The sequence below is a fragment of the Mirounga leonina genome, unplaced genomic scaffold (genome assembly GCF_011800145.1).
Source record: "Mirounga leonina isolate KUSES-001 unplaced genomic scaffold, KU_Mleo_1.0 Mir_171, whole genome shotgun sequence".
Classification (NCBI taxonomy): Eukaryota; Metazoa; Chordata; class Mammalia; order Carnivora; family Phocidae; genus Mirounga; species Mirounga leonina.
The window spans coordinates 1,599,334-1,626,506 of NW_023270436.1; the positions used below are offsets into that span (position 1 = coordinate 1,599,334).

At 57.8% G+C, this 27,173-nt stretch overlaps 1 protein-coding gene across 1 annotated transcript in view; it reads right to left on the reverse strand.

Moving 5' to 3' along the window:
- The window catches only part of ADGRD1 (adhesion G protein-coupled receptor D1), a 127,609-nt gene that overhangs the window by 35,581 nt on the left and 64,855 nt on the right, over positions 1-27,173 (reverse strand). Inside the window, exons 15-16 of the mRNA XM_035016701.1 lie at positions 9,882-9,955; positions 3,865-3,988 (exon numbers count right to left, since the gene is read on the reverse strand). Coding sequence (XP_034872592.1) covers positions 3,865-3,988; positions 9,882-9,955 — 198 coding nt within the window. The remainder of the gene's footprint in view (positions 1-3,864; positions 3,989-9,881; positions 9,956-27,173) is intronic.

A 27,173-nucleotide genomic window follows, 5' to 3' on the forward strand; every position in this document is an offset into this window, starting at 1 on the left:
CAGCTACCACGTTAACGGAAACGGTTCCTAACAGAAGAAGAAATTAGGGTCAGATGGAGTAATGACCACGAGAGCCGCTGGCCACAGCTGGGGTGACCGGTGCTCTGGGTCAAGGGGGCCCACGAACCAGCCGCTGGGGGACCCTGTGGGGTCAGCACTCAGTGGGAGGAGGTCCAGGCCTATTTCCCACTCTCTGTAGCAGGAGTGTAAAGCGTGGCGTCCCCCATCCTGGGGTTGTGATTGGCTGAGCCCCTCACTGCTGCCGACTGGGGGCAGGGGGCCATGTCACACTCCCTCCCACAGAGAAGAGTGAGCAGAGCGAGGCCTGAGACATCCCTCCACGTCCCAGCCCAGCCACCCCAGGCTCCACGCAGAGGGGTTCCACAGCGGCCCTGCTGGGGTGCGGGCCAGGGCAGACCCGCGGAGGGAAGGGGAGTGCAGCTGTGAGCTCCGAGGAGAGACCCTGGACCAGGACAGCCCCTCCCAGAGCACTGGGGAGGATGGGGGAAGCCATTCTGGCTGTTCTCACTAAATGAACTGAGCCTCAGATTCGGCATCTACTTGTGATAACTGCCGTCTTTGTTTAAATATTCCTGAGAACGTTCATTTTTAGCATGGTAATTTTGAATCATTTTCAAATCAACCTTTCCTGGCAATGAGTAGATATGATTTGCTTCCACGAAGACACCCACAGACTGTCCAAATCTGGTGTCACCTACATGGAACGCTGACAGATTTGCATCATAAATGCTCTGTGACTGGTTTTTTTTTAGCTTACTGGACTGAGCTGCCTCCCTTCCTCCCTGTCCCACCAACATCCCAAACCCAACTTCCTGCCCACATCCACCACCCAGCAGCCCCTTCCACGTTGCAGAGCCCACAGCGTGGACCTCGTTCTCTGTGTGCAAAGGACCCAGAGGACCATCTGGAGGCTCGGCACCAGCCCCAGCTTTAGGATCTAGAGAGCAGAGCCGAAGCTGGGCTCCGTCCCCAGGTGACCTTGGGCAAGTCCCCCTGCGCTCACCTGCGACGGGAGGATGCCAGTCCTGCCCGCACCAGCACTCACAGGCGGTCTGCTCCCCCACATCCATGACAGCCTCTCTGCCCCTAACGTTTGGGTCTGAAGCTCTGGCTTTGAGCCCCAGCACCTCTCCCGAGAGCCCCCCGGCCCCTTGCCGCTGTGTGCCCCTGCTCCTTCCTCCCAGGCCTCCCTGGGGACCGCGCCCTTCCTCGCCCTGCCCCCGTGGCTTCCATGCATCCCCACCGCCACAGGGCAGAGCGCGCTCTCAAGTGCGGAGCGCCTGCTCCTCACTTGGGGTCCCACGCACTGTCATGTGTCAGTTGCTTTGCTCCCAAGGCCCAGAGCAGTGTCTTAAAGGCCCCGGGTCGTCACCTCGAATCCAATGCTTCGTTGCTGGATGAATGACTGACCCCAGCCCGTCCCCCTCTCTGGGCCTCGCTGTCTCAGCCACCGCACCCTTGGCCTGTCCCCACCCTACCGGCACATACGTCCTGCAGGTCACAGCCTTTCCCACTGGAACAGCTAAGGCAGGTCGCTGACTCCCACGTGGCACCCAGAGGGACACACGGAGGCACGTGGGCTGAGGCCCTGGCACGACAGGCAGAGACGGAGGCATGAGCCGCATGGCGGTGGTGTCCCCAACTCCCCCAGCCTGACCCCTGGTGACAGATGTCTGTGCAGAACAGGGACAAGAGGAGGTGGGGAGAGACCTGGAACAGGTGGGATTTCGGAGGGCACCCCATGCAGCCCAGGTAACTTCGGGGCCCTCTGGGACCTTCTACTCCATCCCACCTCACTGTCCCCACACCGCTGGCACCAGCCCCCCACCCTGACCTCCCTGCAGCTAACGGTGCAAAGCCAGACTTGGGCAGCACCGGGCAGAAGAGGAGGGGGACAGGAGAGAAAGGGGGTGACAGAGGGCCCGGGGGCGGGAACCAGACAGGAAGGGGTGCCCATCACCTGAGGGGCGGCTGCTGCCCACACGTCCCTCCCGCTGGGACCAGCTGGGGGTCACAGCTGCCTGGACACAGATGAACCCCGCGGGCCAACAAGCAAGCCGATGGCTCGTGCCCCTCAAGCCCGACACGGCACCACGCGTCCAAAGCTCTGAATGCTCTCGCTTGAGAGACTCCTGACCTGTAGGTGCCCAGTTCCCTTCCACGTGTGGCCAGGACTCCCCTTGGCGACTCCGAGTGACGGGCCCTGGGACGTCGGCAAAGCCCCATCCCCCGGAGCTTCATCACCAGCAGAGCAAAGGGGACCAGCCCAGCTCCCACCCGTGCACAGTGCTGGTGTGTCTGCGTGGGGAGCGCAAGGGGCGGGTGATGCCGCTCCCCATCCTCCTGGGGTAGCCTGGAACTCCCCTCTGGAGTCTATATAAGCAATTCACAGGCCAGACGCAAGACCCACAGCACAGGCTGCAGATGAAGGAGCCTCCTCTGCTCGCCACCTCCACCCGGAGCCTTCCGCGCCCACGGCCTCCACCGGGACACGGCAAGCCCCGTCCTGCCTCCGGCATCTGCACCTGCTGTTCCTTGGCCTGGAACATTCTCCTCTGCTGCTCCCCTGACCACACCACCCATTTGTTTGCTAATCTGTTACCTGTCTTTCCCCCTGGAATATAAACTCCTCAAAAGCAAAACGTCATTGCTTTTCTTATTTACAGCTGAACCTCTGGGGTAGCTGCTGATAAGTACTTGTTGAATGGCAGTGGATGAGAAATCGACGCTTAGGTGATGACCCTGGGGCCACCAGGAGTCATGCCACACCAGACAAGACTCCACAGTCCTACACGTGGCAGGTGCTGTGGTGCCCTGGACCACGGAACCCAGGGCAGGGGGTCTGTGCGGAAAGAGACGGGCCCCGTGGAGTAGACATGCCAAGGGAAGGACAAGGTGGAGCAGGTCTCGCCAGCAGAGGGGTCATGACCGCGTGGGAGCTCAGGGCACCTGCCCCCATGGGGGGGTGGGGTGCACAGCTCTGCGGAAGGGGGGAGCCTCTGACTCCCTGTTCTGTGCAGCCCAGCATCACCAAGCCCACGGACTCTTCAAGAGGACCCAAAAACTCAGAGTTATAAATAAGATTTTTCAATTTCTAAAACACAGTTTGGGATGAAACGAAATGTGTCTCTACAGGGGCCTGGCTTTCCAGGGGCCTTGGGAGATCCCTGGACCAACCCCAGTCTCCTCCCCAACCTCCTGCCCTCTGCACAGAAATTCAAGTTCCACTGGAGTCTAGAAGCCAATCAAGTCATTCACACGCAGCGGTCAGGGACTAATAATAGTTGAGAAGATCCCACTCTGGGGCATCTGCGTTTTTAAAGAGTGCTTTTTTTTTCTCTTCCAAGCCATGCTTGCCTTAAACCAATGAAATGAACGTCTAGCTCTTAGGGCCGACCACGCAGCCTGACAGATTAAATGGTGGTACTCCGACGCAGAGAAACCCAACCAGGGGCCCTCCTCCACCCTTAACCCCAGGCTCCAGGGAAGGTCGTGGCCCCATCTAGAGAGCAGGACAGACGTCCCCCTGCTGCGCTGGACTCTCCCACCACTCAGAGGCTCCACGGCCCGGGACTGAAGGCAGAGGACGCTGGCACACCTGCCTTCTGCATGCGGACCCTCGGGAAGGACCTAGGGCTTGCACGGCGCTGCCTCAGGGAACTTGAGGCAAAGGTTTTTGTTTTGGCTTGGTTTGGGCTTTTTTGCTAAAAAATGTAGAGCTTCACAAAGGTCCCCAATCACGGGTCTCCCCGATGAGTGGGGGCCGCCTGTGTGCCCCCGCCTGCAGCCTGAGGTCAGAAGGGCCCGTTGTCGGGGCTCAGGGACCCGGCGCCTGGCTCTTACCTCCATCGGCACCACCTGCATCAGGATGGCGAAGTTGGTGAGGTGAGTGCAGCGGCAGACGGAGTAGCTGAGGTTCCCCTCGGTGAGCACACAGCCCTGGTTGGACCAGACCCCTTCTCCGGAGCTGGGGACACAGGAGAGAGGAGCAGCGGGCTGAGAGCGCAGACGTGCTGGTGCTGGCTGGGTGGGCCGCACGGAGACCGGGGGAGGACCGCGGTGTACCCGCCCTGGCCCGTGCACTCGGGGGCCCCTGGACCCACAGCCCCTGAAAATGAGACGTGCTCGTCCTACGACCCGCCAGCCCCACTTGCCGAGAACTCTGAGCCATGCGCCCAGGGCACACGCCACAGAACATGAAAGCAGCCCAGCGCCCACCGTGCGGCACACGGACGGGATAAGATGTGGTACGGCAGTCGCAGGTGTGTATCCTCGTGGGTGAAACCCGAGCGCTCGCACATCACGTTCGGCACGCACGTGTGAAGCAGAGCAAGATCTCACGTGCTCCACGGACGTGGCCGTAAGTGACACGCACGGTACTGAGGACACCCCGACTGGCCACCTCCAGCGAGAGGGGGTGGGACCGAACAGTCAAAGGGATCTTTGCTTTTTTACAACGTTTACTTTTTTACAGAATTGATTTAGGACTTGTGTCACTTCTTAAAGTCTCAACCCAGACCAAAACGGCTGGAAGCAAACATGCTCAAGTGCTAACTGTGGTTTCTTCTTACGGTAAGAATATCAGCGATCATTGTTTTCTTCGGGGTCTCTCTCTGTATTCTCAAATTCCCAAGAAGAATTTCCATGGTTCTTTCCAGAAATGGCCCCTTTGAGTTATCGGCAAAGACAGACGTCTGCTTCAGCCGAAGGCAGGGCCCTTACAAAGGTGAACAAATTCAAAGGTGGTGGTTTCTCTCTGTGGACACAGCTGATGAGGAACGTGGCCGTCCAGGAGGGGTGCCGGTGCCCCGTGGGGGAGCACAAACTGGCAGCACTCATTGCCACCCCCGAGGCGGGACTGTCCCCGTGAGGACGCAGTGTGACTGCTCTCTGCTTGAGACTTGACTGCCATGGAAGCCGAGGGTGGGTGGGAAAGGGTCACTGGGGGCGTCTCCCGGGTGGGCTCTGAGCCTGATGGCCGAGACGCAGGGACAGCGGCTTCTGAGGCTGTGTCTGTGATGCTCGGTCCGCCCTCTGCAGGGAGGAGGGGGCGCCTAGCAGGGACCAGAGAGCACAGCCAGGGCGACTAGAACCTGTCAGTCCAGGGGCACTAAAACCCAGTAATAATGTCAAATAAAGGGACTAAAGGTGGGGCTGTCCTTTCCCCGCACACCCTCCTCTTCATCTGATGTCCCGTGGCCTTGAGGACAGTCAGCCACGCTGGCTGCTGGGCTCTATGTGGCTCCTCTGTCTGTCTCCCCAGCGTGCAGAGGCCACACTTCTTTCCATTAGAGGCCGACCTGAACCCAGTGGGCACTGGGCCACATGAGCTCAGTTGCGGGGATGAACAATGGACCTCTCCGTACACAGAAAGCGACTGGGAATTAAAAACCAGGGAAGTCACATCCTCCCAGATGGAAGCACAAAGCTGTGATGACATGTGCCCTCGCCAGGGCAGCTGAGCACAACGTGGCACCGCCTCCCGTGGCGTGAAGACCCGCACACAGGAGAGAGCCTGTGCGCAAAGGATCTGCCACGGGAGCCCGGCCAAGCAACACCGAAGAACAGCAAGATGCACATGACCCTGTGACCTAGAAGCCTGCGTCCAAGCAGAAGAGTCGCACACGTGACTAAAATGTGGGGTAAACGTGATAAAATCCTGCACAAAAGCGGAGATGGATGTGGGCCGTGCACAGCACCAAGTGTGGTGGAATGGGACAAGAAACACGGATCTGAACAAGACCACATATTTTCTTTGAATGTAAATATAACTCACACAGAAATTATTGAGAAAACAGCTCAAAGTCTCCACGCTGTGGCCACCATGAGGGCACGGGGAGGGGTCAGGAAGGTAAGAGGGTCCAGGGGACACTTGCTTGTACCTTCTAGAAGAATAATACACTGATATTCCTTGTACTGCTTCCTGAAGCCTAAAGTGACCCATAATTCTCAGCGCAGTGAGAACATCTTGGAAAAAAATAAAAAGGAACACTTTCTGAGACAAACAGAAACTGGCGCCGGACCTGCGCTACAGTTCAAGGAATATGATGCTGGACAGAAACTCTGACCTACAGAGTAGCTGGAAATGGACGAGAGTGAAGGAAAACGTGCGACTGTTGTCTTATTTTCAGTGGCAACTGACTGAAGCAAAACTTCCAGCAACACATGGTGCGCTTACGGCATCCTCATGGTCCAGTGAGCGACCAGGGTAGCGCAGGGCGCGACGCTGCCGTGATGTCGAAGACCGCACGCAGAGTGGCGTCCTGTCACTCGAGGTGGACACAGAGGAACCAGAGACACACACACTGGGAGCCCTGGGACAGCCACTACAGAAAATCACATGGGAGCTTAGAGGTCAACCATGGCGATAAAGTGGCATTGTAACGAACATCCCGAATCCAAGTGACGTGAGAAGAGAGAACACAGGAGACAAGGAAGAGGTGGGAAAATTTGAAAACAGGCACGAAGATGGCAGGTTTCCATCCAAACACATCCATGATCACATTCAATGTCAATTGTCAAAACCCACGGATCAAAACCAGAAATGCTCCGATGGGATAAAAAAGCAAGGTGCTGCCATATGCAACCTAAAAGAGACTTACTTTAAATATAAAGATGATAAATAAAGAGGTTGAAATGTAAGGTGGAGAAAGACACAGCACCCAAGCACGGAGTAAGAGCCAGAAGAGATGTGTCAAAAGTAGGCCACGTGGGACTTCAGAACAACCAACATTCCCACCAAAGGAGCAGTGAGGGGTCAGTTTCCAAGAAGACAGAACAATCCTAACGGAAGAGCACCTAACAACAGAGCTTCAAAAGACACCAAAACCCCTGAAATGGACAGATCCCTCACGACACAGAGACGTCACCGTCCTCTCTCATTAACCAATGGGACAAGGGGGCCGAAAAGCCATAAAGTCATAGAAAGCCACATGAGCACCATCAACGTGACCCCACCGACATTTATAAGACACCCGCCAAGAGCAGACATTTTTAAAGAAAAGATAGAGCATTCTCCAGGACTGAACACATGCTGGGTCATAAAACAAGTTCTTAGAAATTTAAAAGGACTGAAATTAAAAAAAAAAAAAAAGAATGTTTTCATTCATGTTTTTTCATCAACAAAAATCAATTAGAAATCAGGAGCGGAGAGATCTCTGGAAAACCCCCAAGCAGTCGGACTAAACAACGCACTTCAAAGCAACACGTGGCTTGAAGAGGACGTCACAAAGAAGGATAGAGAATAGGTTTAATTTGATGAAAATGGGAGCCACGTGCTGACACCGTGGGACACAGGCAAATCAGTGCTCGCAGGCAAACGTACAGCCCGAAACGCTTGCATCAGAAAACCCTCAAGGCCTCAACGACCAAAGTCACTCTCAGCAAACGAAGCACATGGCAAGCAGACAGGAGTAACCGAGGGACAAAGACAAAAGACTAAATCAAAGCAGTTGAGAAGAGAAATGCGGTGGAGAAGAACCAACGAAACCAGAAGGCATTTCTTTGAGAAAGATCGACAAGGCTGACAAACCTCCAGTCCGAGTGACCAAGAAGGGAGAGAGGGACGCAGACACCAAACGTGGAAGGGGAACTCCAATAGGAGTGCGGGCGCGGGGGCCACCACCAACTCCATGCTCACACTTTAAACACACTGCGGACAAATTCTCCACAAAACTGCCCAAACTCACAAAGAAGTAGACGGCTGAATCGTTCTGTGTCAACCGGAGACATTCAATGGTGGCCAGAAGCCCGCCAACAACAAAATCTTAGGCTCAAGGGGCCTCGCTGGTGAATTCGAACAAATACTTATGGAAGAAACAAGACGAGTTCCGTAGAAACTGTCTGAAATGCAGCTTTTACAAAGGGACGGTTACCTTGGTACAAAAACCAAAGACATTACAAGACAAGAAAACTACAGACTAATTTCCTCCGTGAACACTGACATGATGGTCAACACCTCCAGCAAGTGACGCTCAAGAACATCACAAGCAAGTGGGCTTTCTCCCGGGACGCAAACCTGCGCACGCTCAGCCACACTCACGGCCGCCCAGACGCACCCCCAGGCAGAAGGCGAGCGGCGGAGCGCCACTCGGCCGTGGGCGGTAGCAGGGAGCGGGAAGCACACGCGACAACGTGGGTGTTGTCGTGCTCAATGACGGAAGCCCGACGCGGCACCCACGGTGTCTCCGTCCACGCGGCGTTCTTGCAGACGTGGAACTGGGGGTGGAAGACCCATCAGTGGCCACGAGAGCTGGAGTCCGAGGAGCGGTGGCGCATGGGCCCGGAGATCTGGCAGGGTCGGGGGGTGCACACAACTGCGCTCGTCTGTCCGAACCCACAGAGCTGCGTGACCAGAGGTGCGCTATCTCTGGATGTGTGCTCCTTGCTCACCAGGAATACCCAGGGACGGCGACGGAAGCGTACTCACACTGCACGCTGGATGGCGGTGGCCCTGGGGGTTGGAGGCAGAGAACGGGGCGGGGGGCGGGGGGGATGGAATGTTCTCTTGACAGCATCTGTGATGTTTCTGTTTTATTCTTGAAAATATGAACATGACGATAATTATAAATTTGGGGCAATGGGCACCTGCCCTTGTTGGAATATTCTTTGTACTTTTCTCTGTTCCTAAAATGTCTTCAAAGGTAAGAACCAACAGGCCATTTCGTTACTACCGAACTCCATCTCCCCTATTCCATCCATAAAATATTTCCCTGCGAGGAGCGCCCCAGATGAGGATGACTATCTCTAGGTGGACGTGTCTCCACATTTTCATAATTTGCAAAGGGACAAGTAACGAGCTGCAGCCGGCCGAGCCCGGCCAAGGCAAAACTGCTACAATAGAGCGTGGGCGATGCGTTCTGCAGGTGGTGTGACGTGTGCACTCACGGGCACAGCCAGGGGAAGGCGCTCTGGGGACAGAAAGCAGCGGGATTTGCTGGGCGCTATGGGGGATGGGCTGCATTTCCTGCTGTGCGGGGGGCAGACATGGGGCTCAACCGCACAGCCCCACCAGCACCTTGAGTCTCCTGGTCACTGAGTGCAGGGAAGCAGAGGGCCCTCTCTGACCCACAGAGCCCGAGAGGATCCCTGACCCCCAGCCCTGTGCCCCCAGCCCCGCCCACTCCTGATTTTCTCTCACGCTCCCCTACGGCAGCTCCGCGGCCCCGGGCAGGCGGGGGAGGGGGTCTGTTTCAATCCCTGCTCTGACCGTGGGGGCCATTTGTGGGGGGCCACGCCCAGAGGAGCATCACGATTAGAAACCCATCAGAAGAGGGCCCCCCGACAGCGAGTGGGGTGCCCGTGGAGATCAGCAGGGATGGGGGTCCAGCAGGGCGGGGGACGGTGGATTCCCAGGTGCCCTCGGAATGCTGAGAAGGACGCCTGGTCTGTGCCTGGGCTCCCAGAGCTTCAGGCGGGGCTGACGTCAGCACACCACAGTGTGGCCATCAGCCATCAGGGCCATGAAATCCTGAGAGGCCCACACGCCCGCCAGGAAAGAGCCGCTCGCCCAGCCCCTCCCGGCCGCCTCCCCAGCGCGGCACCGATCCCCAGCACAGCCAGGGCCCCGGTGGTGCCTTGGCAGACCAGGTGAGTGTTTTGAAGAGGCCGGGCTTTAAGGGCTGAGTCCTGCTAGGTGCTAATGTGGCCTCTGAGAAAACCCGGCCTGCACCTCCTCCGGCTCTTGCCCGGGTCCCAGGTCGTTGCCAGCATTTACGGGCAGTGCAACCCTGTTGCCTCCAGAAGGGTGGCCGGATCCTAACCGGATCGGCGTGTGGCGGGGCCTGGCCCTGGGCACCGTGCACCCACCACACCTGCTCCCCTCCCCGCCTGTCCCCGCCCCAGGCCCCCCGCAAGCGTACCTGAAGTCCAGGAAGGCACAGTACAGGAACACTAGGTTGCTGTTGTTGGTGGCCTCGCTGAGCTGCCTGTGGGACTGAAATGAAAGGGCGAGTATGCTTTGTGAGGCCACCGGAGAGGCCAGGCTCCTGACACCGAGCTCGACGCCCCGCCCCCAGCCCCCGGGACCTTGGGGGAGTGCTGCTAGAGGCCACTGACTCCATCTCAACCCTGCCGTGGTCACAGAGGGCCACGGCATCCGGCCCACCCCACGGCCCCCTCTCCTTCGCCCACATCAGCCCAGAAGCCAGGGCTCTTACCTCAGGGCCTTTGCACTTGCTGTGTCCTCCCTTGAGGATGCCCCCCCCATTTACTGTGGGTCTGTGCTACATGCTACTCCCGGAGGGACCTTCCTGCCCATTCAAACGCACCAACCCATGCAGCCCCACCCCTTCCTCCTGTTTATTTTCTTCCCAGCGTCGCTCACCACGCAGCAAATTTCGTATTCACGTATTTGTTTGCTTGCTGCCCCCCCCCCCCCCGGGAAGGACCCCCAGGGCCTGGCCAGGGAAGGCACACAGCAGGCACTCACTACAGACGGGCTGAGAGGACAAAGGAACGAACAAGCCACCAGATCAACCCACGACCTTGTTCCTAGGACTCTCGTTCTCCCCGAAGAGAGAACACTCCAGCCCCTGGACTTCTCCGGGACGCCAGCCGGGGCACTTGGCCACAGCTGCTCTGCCCAACGCAGATCGCAGGGGGTCCGCCAGGAGCCGCAGCAGGAAGCTCGGGAAGCTGGGCTGCTCCTGGACACATGCTGTCCCACAGACGCCCAGTCACTAAGTCAGGACGTCTTCTGTGGCTGCCCGCCGCTCCCGCCATCGTCTCATCCGCCCACGAGACCCCGCCCCACCTCCATCTCGGGGCTGCGTGGGCCAGCGTGTGAGTCAGACTTCTGCAGCGCAGGGGGGCAATGGGACGGCTCCCCCGGCACCCCAGCTCCAGACATGGAAGCTCCTCTTTCCCGGCGCTGGTACGTGCCCGCAGCCCTGAGGGGTGCCCTCTGGACCCACCGCAAACACCGTCCTCTGCTTCACGCTAGAAGTGTGGCTGATGGTCCCCGAGTGCACAACACAACATTAACGCCGTTCATTCCTGATATCTTGGCAAAACACAGAGCACGTGGAAGTACTCACTGTGTGAGTCACAGGGGAAGCACCACCCTACACGCCGGCAGGCGTGATCCCCAATTTCCAAGAGCACCTGCAGGGACATCCACCGCAGCACGGCCCACTGCACAAGCTGCAGGAGAACGTGCGTCAGAAATCAACAGGCTGTCCTCTCTCTGAGCACAGGCCACATCAGGGCAGAGGGACCGGTGCTCAGGGAGATGAGCTGAACCTCAAACCCTAAGAGAAGCTGGAGGGGCCACGCAGCACAATTCCATGTATCCTTACTCCGTTCCCAGACTCTTTCCGAGATGCCCAACCACGTCCCTGGTGCCACCTGGGTCACACAAAGGGTGGTTTTCCAAGTGCATCACCCAGGAGCCTGTCACGGCCAATCCTAGCGCCCCACCACGGGCAGAAACTGGGGTGGGAGCCAGCCGCCTGGGTTTTCACAAGCCCTTAAATTTGAGAGCCATTTGCCCCCCTCGTCCCCTCAATGTCCCAGCCGCTGTGAGCATCATGCTCAGACATGGAGAACCTCATCCTGCAGCTGCCTGGGGACACAGAAGGTCATCAGCAGGGGCCCCACAACACACAAACCCACAAAACCCAAAGTACAGATAAAGACCAGGTGCTGGCCCCCACCCGGAATCACCCAGGTGTCCTTGGCCCTGAGCGGCCCTGGGCCTGCCCCCCAGGACAGCATCGGGGTCACTGTTCACGGCAGGTGCACTTGTGTGTCCCCGTGCCACGGAAAGGCAGGTGGACGCCAGCCCGAAGCCAGGCTCACGCGGGGCCGGGGTGCTGAGGCCCCAAGGAAGAAGCGATGTCCTCCCCCACTGCCCGCAGTGTGGAGCCGGCTTGCCTCCCTTCTGCCAGAAGGGGCCTCTCCCAGTCCCCTCCCTCTGACTCCAGATCCACATTCGAGGGGATTTAAAAATCAGCCCCGACGGCAGCGAGCCCAGCACGTGTGTGGTCAGAGGGGTGGAGGAGCAGACTGCACTCCCCGGGGTCTGAAGCCAAGGTCACACCCCAGGAGGGAAACTCCTGCCCTGGCCCCCGGAGCCCCTCCCGGCGTGGGAACAGCAGACCGCCTCCTCATGTCTGGATGTGCAGCCCAACTGGAACAGACGCCCTCAGCCCGTCTCCAGAACGGAGGCCTAGAACGTTCCCAGGAGAATGATTTGTGAACACACGGGGAGTAGCCCTGCCAGAAAGAGGAAGGTGAGTCATCGTGTCATGGCCCGATTTCCCGGGGAAATGTGGGAGGCGTAGACGCAAGTGTGGGGACTAGGAAATGAGGCGGGGTGTGGAGGTCCTGTCATCTGAACCCCTCCTGTGCCCCGAAGCCGAGGCCCAGCGGTCGATAGAGAGAGGGCCTTCCCGCAGAGAGCTGGCCCCGCTTCGGCCTCCTGACTGCCCCAGACACACCTCCCTTGGGTGTCACACAGGCCCGCGGAGCACCTTCTGCGGGGTCAGAGACTTCTCAGACAACCCAACCGCTGGGGAGACGCCAATGGGACTCATCAAGTATTTATTGCCTGCTGTTCATAGTCAAGGTACAGAAAAGCTTCTGCTTTTCAGGAGAGGAGGAAAATCTATCAGATAACAACCCGTAAACGTTCCTGGCTTAGAAATCTGTTTGCTTTTCATCCAAGTATATAGTTTTTCCCACAAACGAGGCAGGGAGAATTTGCCTGTCCCTGCCCCAAGCAAACACACAGAAGGCTCCACGGCCCTCAATTCTGACCCTCAGTAGAGCCGTGGAAGGACTCAGAGGCCCCATGCCCAGCATAGGGAGCAGGTGCCCCGGGCCGTCAGCCGGCCACACTCGCCCCCAACCCAGCTCATCTCACCACAAAGCCAGGGGCCAAGGCTCCAAATGGCTGAGATGCCCCACCTTGGAGGAAAGCAAGAAAAATGGAAGTCATGTTGGGGACTGATGAGGAACCCCTTCAGTCAGCCTCAAAATCCTGGCGTCTGTGGATGTGTCTTATCTTTGTGAGCAGGGCAGGTGGATGCAGCCCCTCCCAACGGACGCTCACACAGGCCCCGGCTGCCGGGGCAGGGCCCCGCAGAGGAGATAGCTGAGGAATCACCTCCAGAAAGAGGGTGGAGGGCAAAAGGTCGGGGGGGGGGCCTGTGACCCAGTGGAGCAGGGGCTCGCCGCCCGCAGGCAGGGCCCTGGACAGGTGGGCAGCGTGGGGAAACTGAGGACACGCCCGCGTGCTGCGCTCACCATTCACCCCAGGCTGCGTCGGGACCAGAGGTGCCCTCCTTCAAGGTGTCGATCAGATCGTCCGAGGACACCCCCAAGGCCTGATGCAGGCCCTCCACCTGCCTCCCCTGTCCAAATGCTGCCAGAACCCCCTCCTGCCCGGGCCCTTCCAGGCTCATGAGGCCCCTTTGAGCTGGACGTGGCTGGACTCTGGTCTGTCCCTTCGAGGGACACGTCCTGACCACACGATGTAGACGCCCATGTGATGCCGGCATGAGCTTGTCTTTATCTTCAGGTGACAGCCCAACCCCCCCCCACCTGCCTCTTCCCTGCACCTGCAGCTGAGCGTGGCCGGAGGTCAGCACGCGCCACGGCCACCCCGGGACCAGGGTCAGAGATGCCCGCGGGAACATGGGGCTCGCACAACTCTGAAAACGAGCTTCCCCGACCTTCCACTGCCCGTGTGGATTCTGGGACCCTCCAGAGGGAGCTGCATTCACAACTGCGTCCATCCCACATCCTCTGTCCTGAGGACTTGGGACCCTCCGCTGGAGCTCCCGGTCCGCACGTGAGCCGGCGCCGTGGGGGAGGACACTGCTGGGACGTCACACGGGGGCTGCCATCAGAACAGCCCGCCTCTACCTGCAGCCGAGAGCGTTTTCAAGTCCTCCCCCGCGTGGCACCGAGTCCTGAAGTTCTCGGCGGAAAAGGCGCCAACAGGGCCGGACGGGACCCCGCGTGCAGTGCGGAGCTAACCCCAGGAGGCGGAGGGAGGCAGGGCGTGGAGGTGAGGGCGGCTGCGAGCTCACTCTTGTCCACACTGGACTTGAGGGTGTTTCTAAAAGTCTCCATCCCCATTACACATGAGCGAGCTGCAGAGATTCTAGTTTTTTACATCGAGCCACAGACGCTGTGCGTGTTTGGTGCTGTTCCTGGAGCCCAACGCTGCCGCACGCATTCGCTTCCATTCCCGCAATCAGGGTCGAGGCTCCTTCCCGGCCCGGATTTCCAGTGCTTCCCTCACCCTGGCCCCCGCGCCATCCAGTTAACGGCACGACACCAGGGGTCCCCAGAAGCTCCCCAGGGCAGGGCGGCCCCCAGACCCCCATCCAGCCCTCACCGCCCTCTCCCTTCTCGTCCAAGAGAGGAGGCTGGAAAACACATCAGGATTCATCTGAATTCAGACAAATTCACACAAGTTGCAACAACGTCTTTCGTCTGCGAAATTCAGGAGCCCCAGTTTCCTGAATCAGTTCCTCCCATTAGAAAATATGCTCCTTGGGGCGCCTGGGTGGCTCAGTTGGTTAAGCGTCTGCCTTCGGCTCAGGTCATGATCTCAGGGTCCTGGGATCGAGCCCCACGTCGGGCTCCCTGCTCCGTGGAAAGCCTGCTTCTCCCTCTCCTACCCCCCCTACTTGAGTTCCCTCTCTCGCTCTCTCTCTCTCTGTCAAATAAATTTAAAAAAAAAGAAAGAAAGAAAATATGCTCCTTAAAGAGCCAAGTGCCATTTACTTCTGTTCAGTGCTTCAGAAAGTGCCTTCCGTGCGCTCGGAAGCCCAAGATAACACGACGGCCCCAGCACACAGGGCGGCTTTATCTGAAAGAAGATGAGCTACAGAAACAGTCCTGACGGAGTCACCAGCCGGACGGACAGAGCAAGAAGCCAGGAAGGATGCCACACGGCGGCAGGAACACGTGTGCGGAAGGGGCAGAGTGGCTCCGTGAAGGAAGCATCGTGTCCCCGCACACAGCACCAGGCCCAGCGGGCACCCGAAGGCAAGTGCAGAAACCCCCACGCACACTTCACCTAAACCTCACACCTTACACGAAATCGACTGAAGATGGGTCCTTCGTTAAGCGTTAAACATGAAACTGTGGGGCTTTACAAGATAACACCGGAGAAAATCTTCCAGACCTGGAGCCCACTGAAGAGGACTTGGCTAGGACGCCAGAAATACAATCCATAAAACTTTAAAAAATCAATAAATTGGGATCAATTTAAAAAATTGATCAAAAAATTGATCAAAAAATCAATAAAAAATCAAAAAATTAAAAACTTCAGGTCTGTGAAACACCCCGTGAAGAGGATACGAAGACAAGCTACAGATGAGCAGAAAATATTTACAAACCACGTATCTGACACAGGAGTGATGTCTAGAATAGACAAAGAATTCTCACAACTCAACTCTAAGAAACACCACAAAGAATCCAATTAGAAAATGGGCCAGGGGGGCGCCTGGGTGGCTCAGTTGGTTAAGCGACTGCCTTCGGCTCAGGTCATGATCCCGGAGTCCCGGGATCGAGTCCCGCATTGGGCTCCCTGCTCGGCAGGGGGTCTGCTTCTCCCTCTGACCCTCCCCCTTCTCATGTGCTCTCTCTCATTCTCTCTCTCTCAAATAAATAAATAAAATCTTTAAAAAAAAAAAAAGAAAGAAAGAAAGAAAGAAAATGGGCCAGGGCCAGGAGGAGACATCTCACCAGAGAGGACACACGGAGAGCAAACGAGCACCAGAACAGACGTCAGCACTACCAGCCGCCAGGGAATTAAGACCACAGCGAGAACAAGGAAAATAAAAAAGCAGGGACTGCTGCAGATGCTGCATTGCTCACACCTCGCTGGTGGAAAGGGCAATGAACGGCCACTCTGGAAAATAGTCTGGAAGTTTTTAAAAAAATATTAAGAGCCCTGTGACCCTACAGTTACACTCCTGGGCGTTTATCCTGGAGAAATACAAGCGGTTTCCACAGAAAAACCTGCACACGATTGCTCATAGCAGCTTTACTTGCACGAGCCAACACCTGGGGACAACCCAAACCTCCTGTGCGGGCTGACTGGTTGAGCACGCTGGGGCCCCCCATGTGGGGGGCTACTGCCAAGCCTCAAGAACAGGTAAACCAGGGCGCCTGGGTGGCTCAGTTGGTTGGGCGACTGCCTTCGGCTCAGGTCATGGTCCTGGAGTCCTGGGATCGAGTCCCGCATCGGGATCCCTGCTCGGCGGGGAGCCTGCTTCTCCCTCTGACCCTCTCCCCTCTCGTGCTCTCTCTCTCTCTCATTCTCTCTCTCAAATAAATAAAATCTTAAAAAAAAAATTAAATTAAAAAAAAAAAAAGAACAGCTAAACCAACCATCTGGACGGGCCTCAGGTGTTGGGCTGAGTGACAGAAGCCAAGCTCAAAAGGTGACACGTGATGCGACTGTCTTCACACTGTTCTCAGAAGGACGGATTATACAGATGGAAGGCAGACTGCCCATTAGGGATGGGGGCAGTGCAATGGGAGACGGTTTGGGTGGGAGAACAGGTGGGCAGCTCGATGTCCATGGTGGTCCCGGGAGTCCACCCCGACTCACACCGACAGCCTCCACCGCGCACCGACGCCCAGGCTGGTTCGGCAGCTACATGCCGAGTTCTAGCGTCGCTGACCGCGGGGGAGACGGGGTGCAGACCACACGGACCTCCTTCCACACCTTTGCAACTTCCTGTGAATCTACCCCTATCCTGAAATAAAGGGCTTTAAAAGGGAAACCCGCATGGGATCAACTCTAACGAAGCCAAGTTTTCCAGCTGGAGGCACAGGGCCTCTCGGAGGAGGGGACGGCACCCTCCCGCTAAGCAGGGCTTCAGTGTTTGCACAGGCACGTGTAATCCTCATCGGCCAGCGAAGAGGCCCCCAGGTAGCGGACTGTGCTCTCATCGATGGGGACGATACAACCCTCCCCGGCTCCCCAGCACCTCCTGTCTTCACCGCCTGTCACCCACTGAGAGTCCCCCACAGTCAGCACACCCAGGACCCTGCTCCTTTCCGGAGCTTCCTCCCACTTCCTGGGGCCTGGCGGCCCCGCGAACACCCACGTTTGCATCCTGAGGTGTGCTTTGTTCTCGCTGTGAAGCCCAGGGTCTCTTGTGTGGTCTGGGCCAGAATCAAGGGAAGCTGTCCTTCCTCATTCTGCGCAGCGTCCGGCCGCAGCCCCCCACCCCCGGTGTCAGATTCCACCCTCCACCCACATCAAAGTGGTCAGCTTTTGCTTCTAGACCTCTTTCTGTGATATTTTTCTTCCCAGACACCTCTTGCTCATGGAATATTTGTGTTATAAATTATTTCTCCCTGGACACCTGGTTTGAATTTTTCAAAAATGTTCCGCAAATTTAATTTTAATGTCATCTGTAGAAAGAAAAGAATCAGCACTTCAAACACGGCTTCAGCCATGGTCTGCTGGCCTCTCCCGGGTGGGTCTCTGCCGTGGCCTCTCGCCCCTGCACCGTGGGGCCCGCACCCCCAGAACCACTGCGCAAACTCGGTTTCTGTATGGGTGGAAGGAGCAGCCAGCCATCCCAAAATCAATCCCCTTGTTGGTTCCTGTTTCCAATGCCACATGTCTGAGTGTTTTCCTACAGCCAGCAAGTCTTCCTGGGTTGTAAGCTGAGGTTTGGCCTCTAACGTACGTCTCTACACGTCTGAAACAAAGGGCTGGCAATCGAAACAGATTAATGCTGCTTCCACGCCTGTCAGCCCTCCTCAACTGGGAGGAAAATGTATTGTTTTCATTACACAAAGTACAAAGCAGAAATCGCAATATAAACCTTTAGCTGCAGGATTTGCAGATACTCGGAAATTGCAATTATAGGTTTGCCCCAGGGGGCCACACCAGGGAGTGTAATACTTTTATTTCTATGCAGATAATGGTATGAATTGGAAAGGTTATAAAATTCTGATCTATTTTACAGCCTGGTTCTGTGGCTGCTAATAATAACGGGTCGTGTTTGTGATCTTGAACTCGAATATAAACCGCATTAAAAATAATGCTGTTTTCCCTGAAAGGTGTGCAGTCTTACTCAGAGGAGGGAGGAATGTAGAACCCACAGCGTGCCTTCCAGAACCTTGAGGACGCAGGTGCTCAGGGCCCCCTCCCCACGTGGGCTCCGTCAACCCCCCATTTTCCCGTTTGCTTCTCTATTTTACATGCTCACAAGTAAAATCCAAAGTTTCCTAGGCCTTAAACACACACACGGAAAAAAGTCCTTTTTAATAAAGAAAATACAGTCCTCCTTTTAAATTATTTTCCCACGTGTTAAGAGAACACTTTTCACAAAGGTGAAATTATGACTCTCAAACAGATCTGAAATGAACACGTACTAAAGGATTTATTTAACTCACTAGTGAGCAAGGCAAGCGTTAAGATGTTACTGCCACTTCTAAGGATCCAAAGAATCATACCCAAATGAGCCATCGGGGAAGTTGAAGAAAATGTGCTTAGCAGACAGGAAACTGGCAAAACTGATCAATATCCCCGGGGAAGTAATCATTCAGCTGACTGTCCACGTCTGACAGACGAGAGCTCAGTGGACAGAACAGAGGATCGAAACGCCAACCATGGAGCCAGCAGGTGGTAGCCCAGAAGGCGGGAGGTCTCCTGACCGAGGCGGACAGAAAACGGTTCGTTTGTCCAAGAGCCAAAGGTCCTGGAGTGTGAGCATGGCCCCAGGAACTTCTGAAATGAACGCCTGTCCTTCTTGGGGCACAAAAACTAGGCCGGGGCCTTTGCAAACCACTGGGTGTGCTTCTGGGGAGAAGCTTTCATCGAACAACACAGGCATTCCTGATCTGGCAGAGCGCGCTGGCCGACGTGAGCGGCCGTGAACAAAGAAGGTTTCGAGAAAAAATGAAGAAGATGTAGGGTCATCAGTACGAGGAAGAGGAAGAGGCGGCCATGAACCCAGGGAAGGGAAGGGCCGAGGGGCAGACAGGGAGCAGCGTGCAGGGCGCACGCCCATGCCGCCCCGCTCTGCCCGCGGTGGGCAGGTGCGATCCCACAGAGGCGGCCCTCAGAGGCGGCAGGGACGGCCCCGACGGGGAGAGACGCCTGGAGCACCCGCATGCGCCGTCCCGGCCTGGGGGCTGGGGGTGGGGGCCTGGCTGTGAGCACGCGACCCGGCTGCACATACACACAGGACTGCCGGCCCTGAGCATGGGCACAGCGGGCCGGGAGAGCCCCCGGGGCTTGGGCGCTGGGACGGAGCCTGGCAACCACGCTCCGTCCCCGGGGCAACCGCAGCTCTGGCTGCTGAGGCTCACGTCCGCGCCTCGCAGGGCCCACGCTGCGTCACAGTCCCTGTGGCCTCGTCCTGCTCATGAAAGCACCCCCGTCTTCGCGGAGCCGACCTCGCTGAGACGCCAAGGAGACGTGTGTCCTAGCGCTCTGCCTTCTAGCTGCTCATGGCTGCTCACGCTGGGCTGTCTTCCCGTGGTTCCTCCCTCTGCCCTGCCCGGAAACAGCCCCTCGCTGCTGGGTCTAAGCTAGTCCGTGGCTTCTCCTTGAAACGAGAAGGGCTAGTCGGGGGAGTCCGCTGCAGGAGGGAAATGGGCTCGGCAACGTGGCGCCGCCTCACCATCACCCCCGGGAGCCCTGGAAGCCGTCCCTTGGCTCCCCGGTGACGGTGACCGTGAACGAGGGCTGTAACTCTGCCCACGGGACACCACCGTCTCGCCCCCGATGGAAGGTGTGCCGGCCGCGGAGCTCACGCTGGGGCCGAGGTCAGGGGCAGATGGGAAGACACAGAGACAGGAATGCGCGGTGACCGTGGCTGGTCAGTGACCCCTGACCTCTCGGAGCAGGTGGCCGGAGCTGGAGCACCTCGGGCCATCGGGCCCTGCCCAGGACTGGACCCTCAGGCTGCTGCGGCCCTGCTCCGCGGCCTCCTCCATCAGACCCCACCTGGGCCCCGAGCCAGCGGCTGCGGCGGGGACTCGGTACCATCAGACACGGGGAGCGGGCTCCTGGCCCGGGGGCAACACTCGGAGCGTGTGACACTGTGGGCAGAGCCTTTCCAGTCGGGTGGTGTGGGCGGCAGCCCCCTCAGCTCTGCTCCCGAGGGCCCTCCTGTCCTAATAGCTTGTCCTTCCCGCTCTAATCAAGGGGGCTGCTGTGCAGACAGACCCAGTCGAGTCTGGAGGAGGAGACCTCCACACAAACCACGTAGATTAGGGTGGGGAGGACGGGGAGGAGGGGAGGAGCCACCCTCTGGCACGGGCTTGAGCCCCTCCCCAGGAGGTTTCAACCCACCGTCCAGCCGCAGGCAGGAGAACGCCCCTCTCCATCCGCACGTGCCGGTCGGGAAAGGTTATAAAGCTGTCCACCACCGTCCCGAAGATCGCACGCTCCCCAGAGTATGTCATTACTGGGATTTCCTGATCGTTTACACAGAGGACCCTTGATGGAAATCTACCGTTTAAACACAAACACCCAAGTTCTGTTTCAAATAAATAGCAGAAAATGACACGCAGTGCACCATCGGCTGCCGCTGGCCTCAGTCACAGGAATGAGAGGTTCTTTTCCTTGGGGCATATCCGCGTAACCCTACACCTCACACAGGTGTGAAGGGCGCAAGCGGATGGGTCTCCATCATCCCTCCGGCTGAACCCCAGCGCTGGACGTGGAAGTAGGCTCCGTTCCCCACTCTGGGAATTTGGGCTAGACACTGCTAGTTGCGTTTCGGGTGAGCAGCTCCAGGACAGCATGCACCCGGCCACTGTGTCCCCCGAGAACCACATCAGGAGGCTGTCGCGTCTCCGTCAGGGACAGGACGCGGCTGTGTCGTGGCCCGAGAGCGGCAAAGGCTCCCAACATTTGCAAACCAAGTCTCTGTGCCCCGCTCCACAGGGACCAGACCACAGGGACAACAGCGAGCCAGAGCAGAGCGAAGACGACTTCCTGACCGCCCAGGGTGACATCTGTAAGCCATAGACAAGTGTCCCGCTTTTCCAGGCCGTTCGAGCGTCGGTTCAGACCTCCTCCCACCGCACCTCCCACTGCCCTATTTCTGCTCCTGGGCCAGGGACTCTCCATCTCGCCACTAGCCCCCAGGAGAGGCAAGGCCGTCCCACCCAACAAAAAACATCCCCACGAGAATGGCTAAAATTAACAAGTCAGGAAACGACAGATGTTGGCGGGGATGCGGAGAAAGGGGAACCCTCCTACACTGTTGGTGGGAATGCAAGCTGGTGCAGCCACTCTGGACAACAGTATGGAGGGTCCTCAAAAAGTTGAAAATAGAGCTACCCTATGATCCAGCAATTGCACTACTGGGTATTTACCCCAAAGATACAAATGCAGGGATCCGAAGGGGTACGTGCACCCCGATGTTTATAGCAGCAATGTCCACAATAGCCAAACTGTGGAAAGAGCCAAGATGTCCATCGACAGATGAATGGATAAAGAAGATGTGGTATATATACACAATGGAATATTATGCAGCCATCAAAAGGAATGAGATCTTGCCATTTGCAACGACATGGATGGAACTGGAGAGTATTATGCTGAGTGAAATAAGTCAATCAGAGAAAGACATGTATCATATGACCTCACTGATATGAGGAATTCTTAATCGCAGGAAACAAACTGAGGGTTGCTGGAGTGGGGGGGGGTGGGAGGGATGGGGTGACTGGGTGATAGACACTGGGGAGGGTATGTGCTCTGGTAAGCGCTGTGAATTGTGCAAGACTGTTGAATCTCAGATCTGTACCTCTGAAACAAATAATGCAATATATGTTAAGAAAAAAAAAAAAGAAGAAGGTAGCAGGAGGGGAAGAATGAAGCAGGGGAAATCGGAGGGGTAGACGAACCAAGAGAGACGATGGACTCTGAAAAACAAACAGGGTTCTAGAGGGGAGGGGGGTGGGAGGATGGGTTGGCCTGGTGGTGGGTATTGAGGAGGGCATGTTCTGCATGGAGCACTGGGTGTTGTGCACAAACAATGAATCATGGAACACTACATCTAAAACTCATGATGTAATGTATGGTGATTAACATAAGGATAAAAACAAAAAAACGTCCCCACGGCAGGCCCAGGCTCCCTTCCCTGCTGCCTGCACAGCTGCCCCTGCTACCAGACCCCCATGCAGCCCACACTGAGGGGCTCACGATGACATCACGTGACTTGGCTGCAAAGGTCCCCCCTCCCGTGACCGGTGTTCGCCAGGACACCTTCGAGCACTCTGGTGCACGAGCACGGATGAACACTTGGCACGTACACGGGACGGATGCCCGATGAGCATTCGGTTCCCAGAATCTGGCCACAGCTACTTAGAAAGGTGGGCATTTGGGTTGAAGAGAAGTTTATCCGCAGCAGACCGACCGGTGTGGGGGTACGACTGTGCAAATCCCGTGAGGGGGGAACACAAGTGGGAGAGGCTGTGGACAGCTAGGGCCGCGCCAGGCCCGGCTGCGCCCGCTCCGTACCCTCAGCCGGTGCAGCCCTCACGTCGGCCTGAGGACAGCATGGCGGGCCCACCGTGCACAGGAGGAAGCCGAGACCAGAGACCCAAGGCCCAGCCTGGGGCCATACGGCTGACACGTGACGGAGCCGGGACTTGAACACGGAACACGGGGTTGGCGGCAGAGCCCGCGCTCTACCCATGCAAAGTGCCAGCTGCCGTCGTGCTCACGTGTTGTTTATTTTCCCTGCCCTGGCCCTACCTCTCCCATCCCTCCAGCCGGCTCTGCCCTTGCTCTGCTTCTCTTCTCGCCGGCAGGTGGGAAAGCTCTGGCCTGGCCTGGTCTCAGCAAGGACCCCGAGCTGGTCAGGAAGCTGGCGTCCCGGCATCTCTGAGCCCCAGGAACTGCTCAGGAGGACGGGGAGACGGGAGGAGAAGGCCGGTCCTCCGGCGGCCTGGGGAGGAGACACAGAGGCCCTGCTGCCGGCCGCTGCAGGACAGACCCAGGTCAGACGCCCGGCCCCACAGTCACAGGAGGGCCACGCCAACATCTAAAAACAATCCCATCCTGCCCAGAAACGAGGACTGGTTTCTCAGAGAACTAGAGTCTTTTATGTGCACTATAAAAAGCTGCTGGATCAACAACCTATTATCATCGTGGAATAAATTACTGATCTGAGCGTCAGCTGGGACGGCGCCTCGTTCAGCCCTCTGCCTTCCAATCCAAGGAGCGCAGGTCACAGAAACTCCCTCCAGGGCCTGCTGGCCAAGGGCCCCCGCCCGGTCCCAGCCCCTCCCCGAGGCCGCGGGTACAAACCCAGGCGGGGGCACGCCCCTCAGCACATCTGGGCCCCGTCACAGCTGCTGCCGTGGGGCCTGCAGGAAGACACACGGCGGCTCCCCTCCGAGCCCCGAGGACCGTGGCTGGTGAGGCCAGTGAGTCTGGCCAGCTGTAGGCCGGACTGAGAGGCGCTCAGGGGTGACCCGCGCCCCCAGCCACACACCGTCCACACCCCGCTCACGGCTCCAGAAAGGCTGCTGGCCCTGTCTCCTGCATCGGCAGCGCCCATCAGCAAACAGGGGCCGTAGCCCTGAGTGCCCAGGTCGGGGGCAGCACAGAGGTCCAGACAGGTGGACACCTGTTCTCTCGTCCAGAGCGAAAGGGTCTGAGCAGTGGCGTGTTCAGAGGTGCTGACGGAGGCCCTGCCGCCCTGCCCCCGATGTGTGACATGAAGGTGACAAGGGGAGCACCATCCTGGGCTTGGGGGACGGGGTCCAAATCCTGGACCACCGCAAGCCTGGGGGGTATTCACCTCCAGAGGAAAGCAGCCGACTGGGGACACCACCGTTCCTCGTTGGTAAGGACACCAGTTTGCGTGAAGCTGAACCTTTTCCCACGGATTCGTGGCTTCCACGAAGCCCCAACGGGTCATTTGTGGCATGGCCTCGGCGCCCCAGAGCACCCGGACTAGGCGGGAAGGCCCCTCCTGCTGTTGCTGACTGACTTCTGTCTAAAGGACTCCTGACCCTTGACCGGGCGGGACGACACAGCTCGAGAGGTGATAACGGTGCTGTCGGCCCATCCCACAGCCTCAGCAGACGCGCGTCCGGCCCTGGATGTTCTCATCAGCGATGGCCGCGTCCTGACCTCTCCCTCTGGGCGCCTCCTCAAGTCCCCAGCGGCCAGCACCCCCGGTTTTCTGTGCACAGCGACGACCCTGCTCTGAGAGGAGGGCGTTCCCAGGAAACGGGCCGCCAGCAGGTGTCCCCAGGGGAAGCCAGCTGGGACGACAGCCCCTTGCAGGAGGCACAGGCCACGGTCACCTCTCCATTCCCACCATCCTGCCACACGGCAGGACCGGCTGGGCCAGAAACTAGAAAGTAAGACGTTCAGGTCAAAATCCCGACTTTGAATACTGGCAACTGCTTCGAAACCATCCGAAACACGGTGCAGGGCATCCTCGGGCCGAACATGACACAAGGGCCACCACGTTGCAAGCTGAGCTCCGAGAGTGAACATGACTTCACAGTTTCACACGACGTTCCTCGTGCGAGTTCCCTCCCGCTGCCCCGTGAGGCTGGTCCCACGCTGCCACCACAAGCCCAACATGCTGGACGAGTCTCAGAGGACGGGCGCTTTACCCCACATCCCAGAGTTTGTCCAGGGCTACACCTGGGGCTTTTCCAGAGCTGTCCGACCCCAAAACCCTGTTGGTTTGCACCCTGTTTCCCATGAGGCCGGCTGCCCACCCCGGGGACTGCAAGATGATTTTAGGTCCACACAACGGAGAGAAATGGGAGCGTTTTCTGTTTAATTATAACGTTCATTTTCACGTGTATTTGAAGAATGTACACCAAACATGAGGGCTTAAGGATATCACTGCTTAACCCTGTACCATTATCTGAAGGACCAGTATCAGCTTAGGAGGAGGAAGGAGGAGGAGAGAGAGAGGAGGGGAAGCAGGTGTGACAACCGCCCTGCTCCTCACCAGCTGGGCCCACATCCCACTGACCACCATCCCCAGGTCCCCATCAGATGAGCAACAACGCTGGGAAGCCACGAAGCCACAACAGAGCCTCCCCGCGGAGGCAGCATCATGTCCTGGGTCTCAAGCTTGGGTTTCCACGGGTCTGGGAAGGTGACACCCGGGGGCCACCACGGGGCTGGGCTCTGGAGACCCGAAGGCTGCCCAGCAGTCGGCGGCTTGGATGTGTGTCACTCCGGGCCCCCTTCTCAGATCCTCCATTTTCAAAAGGGGAAAACGGACAGAAATCCTGGTTTTTATGTGAAATCTCCCAATTATAAACTGTTTGCAATGAAGTCATGATGTGAAAGCAGGAAACGTTTTTGGGCCCCAGGGGAAAGCCAGCCTTCTGCCAAGCAAGTGCTCTCCCCCAGGCCTGGATGCTCTCTGGGGTTGGGTGGGTGGACTTGGCGCATCCGTGTTCGCGTTGGGAGAAGCCACACAAAGCAGTAACCTGCCAGGGCAGATGTGCTGAGCCCAGCCTAGGCTGGAATCCACTGGGAGCAAGAACACCCCTTTCCTTTTCCGCTCGGCAAGCGTGGCCTCGGCCCTCCCAGCTGACGACCAGTCAAGATGCAGGCCTGTTTTTATGGAAACTCTGGGCTCAGGCTGAGCTGAACTTGCTCCTCTCCCGGCCTCCAAGAGACCAAAGCAGATGCATTGCTGTGCCGGTCCCTGGGGACGGGGGCTCCCCGCGAGGCTGCCGTGTGGCCTCCAAGGTTCCACCCCGCCAACTCTGGGCCCCCTGGGGACTCGCGGCCCAGGCACAGTGCCCGGCCCAGGAGACCTGAGGGGGACCGCCGCTCTTCCTCCTACTTGCCTCGACCTTCCCCCTCCCCGAGCACGAGTCCCCCGCCCCCTGTTGCATGCCCACCCACCTCGTGCTGCCAGCCACATCCCATTCATGTGTGCATGTGGCACATATGTAAAAATCAAGAGATTTCACATAAAAGCAGGCTCTCGGGAAAATGGGTAGGCTGGGGCACAGGATGCACACGCCCTCAAGGGTGCCGGTGAGTGGGCTGGGGGCCCTCCACCATGTCCAGTTTTCTCCTGGCACCAAGGTCAAGGGTCGGCCACGGCTCTCATCAGAGTAGAGGAAGGTAGGTCCCTGTGGCTACCTGGGACTCAGGCCAGGCAGGAGCACATCCCGCGGGGCCCTAAGTGCCCACGTGTCTCACCTACGGGCCACTTGTGGGGCCGCCCCAGGAGGGCAGGTCCAGCCTCTCCATCCTGGGTGGCGGCAGTGGGGTTCCTGCCCTCATGGGCAGCTCTGGCCAAGGAAGGGAAGCTGCTGTTTGCATCGGGATCAGGGGGTGGGAAATATGTGGAGATGATGTCCAGCCTCCTGGGCGGGCAGGCTCACCCCTGACGGGGGCTTGAGCTGACCTGCCCCCCTCTGGCTCCGTCTGACGGCTGTCCTCCTGGGCATACCCCCACCAACCTCTCCCACTCCTCGCCTGCCCTGGACCTGCTCGTCCACATTCCTTTTTTTTTTTAAGATTTTATTTACTTATTTGACAGAGAGAGCGAGAGAGCACAAGCAGGGGCAACAGCAGAGGGAGAGGGAGAAGCAGGCTCCCCGCCGAGCAGGGAGCCCGATGCAGGGCTCGATCCCAGGACCCTGGGATCATGACCTGAGCTGAAGGCAGAAGCTTAATCATCTGAGCCACCCAGGCACCCCAGCTCGTCCACATTCCTACCACAGTCTTAACCCTGTTGGTCATGAGGGGATGAGCACCTTTCCCTAAACTTCCCCAAAAGCCCCACTCCTGGTTGACTTTGTAACCCCTTCCAGTCAAACGTCTTGGGGAATCTGAAAGAACCCCAATCATGCAGCCAGCTGGCCAAGCCGTCCCCACATGTGTTCAGCGTGGCCTGAACAATGGTCAAAATTTTTTGAAAATTGCATATTTAACAAAAAGTCTTGATTCTCTTAAAAAAAACAAAATTCATCAACTCTAATTTAGAGAATACGTAAGTTCTCCAACAACCCCTACCCCACTGTGAGGTGCCAAATAAGAGAGCAAATGCCCAGCAGTCAGAGGAAGCGGGACAGGAGGGGAGAGACCCCCACCCGCTCGGGTCTGAGCGCCCACCGCCCGCCAGCCGTCCTGAGAGCCTGGTCTGTGTGGGAGGTGTCAGGCAAGGTGCCAGGTCACTTCAGCCCATTGGCAAGGGCTTGGGGAC